The sequence below is a fragment of the Perca flavescens genome, chromosome 2, assembly GCF_004354835.1.
Source record: "Perca flavescens isolate YP-PL-M2 chromosome 2, PFLA_1.0, whole genome shotgun sequence".
Lineage (NCBI taxonomy): Eukaryota > Metazoa > Chordata > Actinopteri > Perciformes > Percidae > Perca > Perca flavescens.
Genome location: NC_041332.1, coordinates 3,684,661 through 3,692,160, shown reverse-complemented (window position 1 = coordinate 3,692,160; position 7,500 = coordinate 3,684,661). Strand labels below are relative to the sequence as shown.

General features: G+C 47.8%; 1 protein-coding gene across 2 annotated transcripts in view; it reads left to right on the top strand.

Annotated features, from left to right (window-relative positions):
- The window catches only part of ero1b (endoplasmic reticulum oxidoreductase 1 beta), a 56,929-nt gene that overhangs the window by 37,178 nt on the left and 12,251 nt on the right, over positions 1 to 7,500 (top strand). For both annotated transcript variants that reach the window (XM_028593211.1, XM_028593220.1), the window contains exon 12: positions 4,534 to 4,780. In XM_028593211.1, coding sequence (XP_028449012.1) covers positions 4,534 to 4,780 — 247 coding nt within the window. The remainder of the gene's footprint in view (positions 1 to 4,533; positions 4,781 to 7,500) is intronic.

The following is a 7,500-nucleotide window of genomic DNA, read 5'->3' as shown; positions in this document are numbered from 1 at the left end:
TGAGAGAGAGACTGAGACTGAGAGAGAGAGAGAGACTGAGACTGAGAGAGAGACAGAGAGAGACTGAGAGAGAGAGAGAGACTGAGAGAGAGAGAGAGAGAGAGAGAGACTGAGAGAGAGAGAGAGAGACTGAGAGAGAGAGAGAGAGAGACTGAGAGAGAGAGAGAGAGAGAGAGAGACTGAGAGAGAGAGAGAGAGAGAGAGAGAGAGAGAGAGAGAGAGAGAGAGACTGAGAGAGAGAGAGAGAGACTGAGACTGAGAGAGAGAGAGAGAGACTGAGAGAGACTGAGAGAGAGAGAGAGAGACTGAGAGAGAGAGAGAGACTGAGAGAGAGACTGAGACTGAGAGAGAGACTGAGAGAGAGAGAGAGAGAGACTGAGAGAGAGAGAGAGAGACTGAGAGAGAGACTGAGAGAGAGACTGAGACTGAGAGAGAGACTGAGAGAGAGACTGAGACTGAGAGAGAGACTGAGAGAGAGAGACTGAGAGAGAGAGAGAGAGACTGAGACTGAGAGAGAGACTGAGACTGAGAGAGAGAGAGAGAGAGAGAGAGAGAGAGAGAGAGACTGAGAGAGAGAGAGAGAGAGACTGAGAGAGAGAGAGAGAGACTGAGACTGAGAGAGAGAGAGAGAGAGAGAGAGAGAGACTGAGAGAGAGAGAGAGAGACTGAGAGAGAGACTGAGAGAGAGAGAGAGAGAGAGAGAGAGAGAGAGAGAGAGAGAGAGAGAGAGACTGAGACTGAGAGAGAGACTGAGAGAGAGAGAGAGAGAGAGAGAGAGAGAGACTGAGAGAGAGAGAGAGAGAGACTGAGAGAGAGAGAGAGAGAGACTGAGAGAGAGAGAGAGAGAGAGAGACAGAGAGAGACTGAGAGAGAGAGACTGAGAGAGAGACTGAGAGAGAGAGAGAGAGAGAGAGAGAGACTGAGACTGAGAGAGAGAGAGACTGAGACTGAGAGAGAGACTGAGAGAGAGAGAGAGACTGAGACTGAGAGAGAGACTGAGAGAGAGAGAGAGAGAGAGAGAGAGAGAGACTGAGAGAGAGAGAGAGAGAGAGACTGAGAGAGAGAGAGACGAGAGAGAGACTGAGACTGAGAGAGAGACTGAGAGAGAGACTGAGAGAGAGACTGAGAGACTGAGACTGAGAGAGAGAGAGAGAGACTGAGACTGAGACTGAGAGAGAGACTGAGAGAGAGACTGAGAGAGAGACTGAGAGAGAGAGAGACTGAGAGAGAGACTGAGAGAGAGACTGAGAGAGACCGAGAGAGAGAGACTGAGAGAGAGAGAGAGAGACTGAGACTGAGAGAGAGACGAGAGAGAGAGAGAGAGAGAGAGAGAGACTGAGAGAGAGAGAGAGAGAGAGAGAGACTGAGAGAGAGACTGAGAGAGAGACTGAGACTGAGAGAGAGACTGAGAGAGAGAGAGACTGAGAGAGAGAGAGAGAGAGAGAGAGAGAGAGAGAGAGAGACTGAGAGAGAGACTGAGAGAGAGAGAGAGACTGAGAGAGAGACTGAGACTGAGAGAGAGACTGAGACTGAGAGAGAGAGAGACTGAGAGAGAGACAGAGAGAGAGAGAGACTGAGAGAGAGAGAGAGAGACTGAGAGAGAGACTGAGAGAGAGACTGAGACTGAGAGAGAGACTGAGAGAGAGAGAGAGAGAGAGAGACTGAGACTGAGAGAGAGACTGAGAGAGAGAGAGAGAGAGAGAGAGAGACTGAGACTGAGAGAGAGAGAGAGAGAGAGAGACTGAGAGAGAGAGACTGAGAGAGAGAGAGACTGAGAGAGAGAGAGAGAGAGAGAGAGAGAGAGAGAGAGAGAGAGAGAGAGAGAGAGAGAGAGAGAGAGAGAGACTGAGAGAGAGAGAGAGAGAGACTGAGAGAGAGAGAGAGACTGAGAGAGACTGAGAGAGACTGAGAGAGAGAGAGAGAGAGACTGAGAGAGAGAGAGAGACTGAGAGAGAGAGAGACTGAGAGAGAGAGAGAGAGACTGAGAGACTGAGACTGAGAGAGAGACTGAGAGAGAGAGAGACTGAGAGAGAGACTGAGAGAAGGACTGAGAGAGAGAGAGAGACTGAGACTGAGAGAGACTGAGACTGAGAGAGACTGAGAGAGAGAGACTGAGACTGAGAGAGACTGAGACTGAGAGAGAGAGACAGAGAGACTGAGAGAGAGACTGAGAGAGAGAGACAGAGAGGGGTGAACATTTAGAGAGCGACAACCCTGTTAACATTCCCTGATGGGTATTTTTATGAAATACAGCACAGGCCAAAAGTCTGGACCCACCTTCTCATTCAATGCGTTTCCTTTTTATTTCCATGACTATTTACATTGTAGATTCTCACTGAAGGCATCAAAACTATGAATGAACACATATGGAATTATGTACTTAACAAAAAGTGTGAAATAACTGAAAACATGTCTTATATTTTAGATTCTTCAAAGTAGCCACCCTTTTTTTTTTTGATAACTCTGCAAACCCTTGGTGTTCTCTCAATGAGCTTCATGAGGTAGTCACCTGAAATGGTTTTACCTTCACAGGTGTGCTTTGTCAGGGTTAATTAGTGGAAGTGTTCCCTTATTAATAAAAAGCAAAGGGTGGCTACTTTGAAGAATCTGTTTACACATACATGGTTATTTTTACAATGTTACAATGTCCCTTCATTTGTGGCCTTTTGTTTACACGCAAACGGAGAATTCTCCTCTGAAACCGAGTCTTTCTAAAAACTCCGGCCAGAGTGGAGATTTTTGAGATCTTCGTTTGCACGTAAACTGAGACAAACTGAGGTTTTCCCGAGAGAGAGAAAGACGAAGTGATTGGTTGCTGTTGTTGCTATTTTCTGGATTCTGATTGGCAAACGTGGGCTTGAGCTTCTCGTTACTCCGCCACCTACAGGTCTCGTTACACCGCCACCTACAGGTCTCGTTACTCCGCCACCTACAGGTCTCGTTACTCCGCCACCTACAGGTCTCGTTACACTGCCCACCTTCAGGTCTCGTTTCTCCGCCACCTACAGGTCTCGTTACTCCGCCACCTACAGGTCTCGTTACACTGCCCACCTTCAGGTCTCGTTACTCCGCCACCTACAGGTCTCGTTACTCCGCCACCTACAGGTCTCGTTACACTGCCCACCTTCAGGTCTCGTTACTCCGCCACCTACAGGTCTCGTTACACCACTACCTACAGGTCTCCACCTACAGGTCTCGTTACACTGCCCACCTTCAGGTCTCGTTACTCCGCCACCTACAGGTCTCGTTACACTGCCCACCTACAGGTCTCGTTACTCCGCCACCTACAGGTCTCGTTACTCCGCCACCTACAGGTCTCGTTACACTGCCCACCTTCAGGTCTCGTTACTCCGCCACCTACAGGTCTCGTTACACTGCCCACCTACAGGTCTCGTTACTCCGCCACCTACAGGTCTCCTTACACTGCCCACCTTCAGGTCTCGTTACACCACCACCTACAGGTCTCCTTACACCTCCACCTACAGGTCTCGTTACACCGCCACCTACAGGTCTCCGCCACCTTCAGGTCTCCGCCACCTTCAGGTCTCGTTACTCCGCCACCTACAGGTCTCGTTACACTGTCACCTACAGGTCTCATTACTCCTCCACCTACAGGTCTCGTTACACCTCCACCTACAGGTCTCGTTACTCCGCCACCTACAGGTCTCGTTACACCTCCACCTACAGGTCTCCACTTACAGGTCTCGTTACTCCGCCACCTACAGGTCTCGTTACACCGCCACCTACAGGTCTTGTTACACTGCCCACCTACAGGTCTCCACCTACAGGTCTTGTTACTCCGCCACCTACAGGTCTCGTTACACCACTACCTACAGGTCTCCACCTACAGGTCTCGTTACACTGCCCACCTTCAGGTCTCGTTACTCCGCCACCTACAGGTCTCGTTACTCCGCCACCTACAGGTCTCGTTACACTGCCCACCTACAGGTCTCGTTACTCCGCCACCTACAGGTCTCCTTACACTGCCCACCTTCAGGTCTCGTTACACCACCACCTACAGGTCTCCTTACACCTCCACCTACAGGTCTCGTTACACCGCCACCTACAGGTCTCCGCCACCTTCAGGTCTCCGCCACCTTCAGGTCTCGTTACTCCGCCACCTACAGGTCTCGTTACACTGTCACCTACAGGTCTCATTACTCCTCCACCTACAGGTCTCGTTACACCTCCACCTACAGGTCTCATTACTCCGCCACCTACAGGTCTCGTTACACCTCCACCTACAGGTCTCCACTTACAGGTCTCGTTACTCCGCCACCTACAGGTCTCGTTACACCGCCACCTACAGGTCTTGTTACACTGCCCACCTACAGGTCTCCACCTACAGGTCTTGTTACACTGCCCACCTACAGGTCTCCACCTACAGGTCTCCACCTACAGGTCTCGTTACACTGCCCACCCACAGGTCTCGTTACTCCGCCACCTACAGGTCTCGTTTGGTCGACCGATCGGCTAAGCGGGAGCTGCCCTGGTGGTAAAACCGTTGGTGTTGTCGGTGTCTTGTCTCCTCAGAGGGCTGGGGCCGCTCTGTGTGGGGTCCGAACCCCCAGGAGTTCCGGCAGCGCTTCGACACGGCGGAGACGAAGGGCGAGGGCACGCGGCGGCTGAAGAACCTCTACTTCCTGTACCTCATCGAGCTGCGGGCGCTCTACAAGGTGGCGCCCTACTTCGAGCGAGCGTTTGTCAACTTGTACACGGGGAACGCCGAGGAGGACGGAGCCACCAAGGAGCTGCTGCTGCAGGTCTTCAACGAGATCAAGTAAGAAAAGCTCCACACTTCGACCAAAATTTGAGTGTGTGCGACAGTAAATTTGGGGGAGCGAGTAAAGGCACAAGTTGTTTAGGCCTACTTGTTCTAGTCGGGGTTCATACGTTTTGAAAAAAACCTGGAAAATGAAAAATTTGAAAAATGCAAAATCCAGGCCTGGAAAGGTTTTGGAAACATAAGAAGACCCAGAAAAGGTTTTGGAAAAGTCACATAATCACAGCATAATAATATGTGATTAATAAATGTATTTTCACGTCGTCTTAACCTCAGCGTTGTATTCGGGGAGAGATAAGATGAATCCCACTATGGTCCACAGACATTATCATTCATTTATAGTTAAACCTCTGAGGGTCAACTTTAACACTGATTAGTATTCTTATTGGAGAATGTCGACTGACATTTTCAGGAACACATAGTCATGGAAATTTGCCGAAAAGTATCGGTTAAAATGCGTATGAACCCTGTCTAGTGGAATTTTATTGGCCCGTGCCCCTAATATTTAATATTTGTGCTGTCGTGACAGCGATGGTGCCGTCGGTTTACCTTCTATGTTGCATCTTCAAAAGTGCACAATAAAATGTGACACTGAATTTGAAACGTCACATTGTAATTTCTGCATCTATTATCAAAGTATGTATTAGTAATACAGTGGAAATTCTGACGTTAGGGGTCGGGGAAAAGATTTGTTCATAATTTTGCCGTAGGTACAATTGCCCCACCGAGGGCGTTCCTTTAGCTCGCACAACACGGGGGAGCTGCTGCTCTACGGCTGCCTCCATCCCTCAGTCAGTTTGTGTTGTTGTGGGACTGGACCCTAGCCGGACGTGGTCAGACTCAGATTCTAGTTCTAGTCGGAATAGGAGTCTGATGCTGCTCCACTGGGCTGAGATCATGGGGCGTGTTTTAACCCAACCAGAAAAGAAAAAATGCCTCTGCACTAAATTGGATAGACCTACAACCAGTCAGAGCAACAGATATATAGACCTACAACCAATCAGAGCAACAGATATATAGACCTACAACCAGTCAGAGCAACAGATATATAGACCTACAACCAGTCAGAGCAACAGATATATAGACCTACAACCAGTCAGAGCAACAGATATATAGACCTACAACCAGTCAGAGCAACAGATATATAGATCTACAACCAGTCAGAGCAACAGATATATAGATCTACAACCAGTCAGAGCAACAGATATATAGACCTACAACCAGTCAGAGCAACAGATATATAGACCTACAACCAGTCAGAGCAACAGATATATAGACCTACAACCAGTCAGAGCAACAGATATATAGACCTACAACCAGTCAGAGCAACAGATATATAGACCTACAACCAGTCAGAGCAACAGATATATAGACCTACAACCAGTCAGAGCAACAGATATATAGACCTACAACCAATCAGAGCAACAGATATATAGACCTACAACAAGTCAGAGCAACAGATAGACCTACAACCAATCAGAGCAACAGATACATAGACCTACAACCAATCAGAACAACAGATAGACCTACAACCAATCAGAACAACAGATAGACCTACAACCAGTCAGAGCAACAGATATATAGACCTACAACCAATCAGAGCAACAGATATATAGACCTACAACCAATCAGAACAACAGATAGACCTACAACCAATCAGAGCAACGGATAGACCTACAACCAATCAGAGCAATAGATAGACCTACAACCGATCAGAGCAACAGATAGACCTACAACCAATCAGAGCAACAGATAGACCTACAACCAGTCAGAGCAACAGATATATAGACCTACAACCAGTCAGAGCAACAGATATATAGACCTACAACCAGTCAGAGCAACAGATATATAGACCTACAACCAGTCAGAGCAACAGATATATAGACCTACAACCAGTCAGAGCAACAGATATATAGACCTACAACCAATCAGAGCAACAGATATATAGACCTACAACAAGTCAGAGCAACAGATAGACCTACAACCAATCAGAGCAACAGATACATAGACCTACAACCAATCAGAACAACAGATAGACCTACAACCAATCAGAACAACAGATAGACCTACAACCAGTCAGAGCAACAGATATATAGACCTACAACCAATCAGAGCAACAGATATATAGACCTACAACCAATCAGAACAACAGATAGACCTACAACCAATCAGAGCAACGGATAGACCTACAACCAATCAGAGCAATAGATAGACCTACAACCGATCAGAGCAACAGATAGACCTACAACCAATCAGAGCAACAGATAGACCTACAACCAATCAGAGCAACAGATAGACCTACAACCAGTCAAATCCTAGCCTGACGTGGTCAGTTTGGACGGTGCTACGAGGCAGGCCTGCTCAGTTCTTTCAGGGAACCATGGTAAAGATTTATAAAGCATATGTTTAGGGCTTTTCCTCTCTGGCCGATTGGTGGGAGAGCCGCCGTCGTGTGATTGGGTTAAAGAAATGCAAAACAAGCCCTGAGCGTTTGTTTTTTTTAAAACACCCCAAAATGACACAATAACACAGACCAACTGAGTGATGGAGGCATAGTTAGAGCTGCAGCTCCCTCGTTGTGCGATTTAAAATGTCTGTTTTTGTTAAAGGGATACGCCACCGTTTGTTGAAATAGTTCTTATCACGGTGTACCCTGGCTGTAGATAGGTGAAATAGGGCTTATCATGGTCTCCTCTAGCTGTAGATAGGTGAAATAG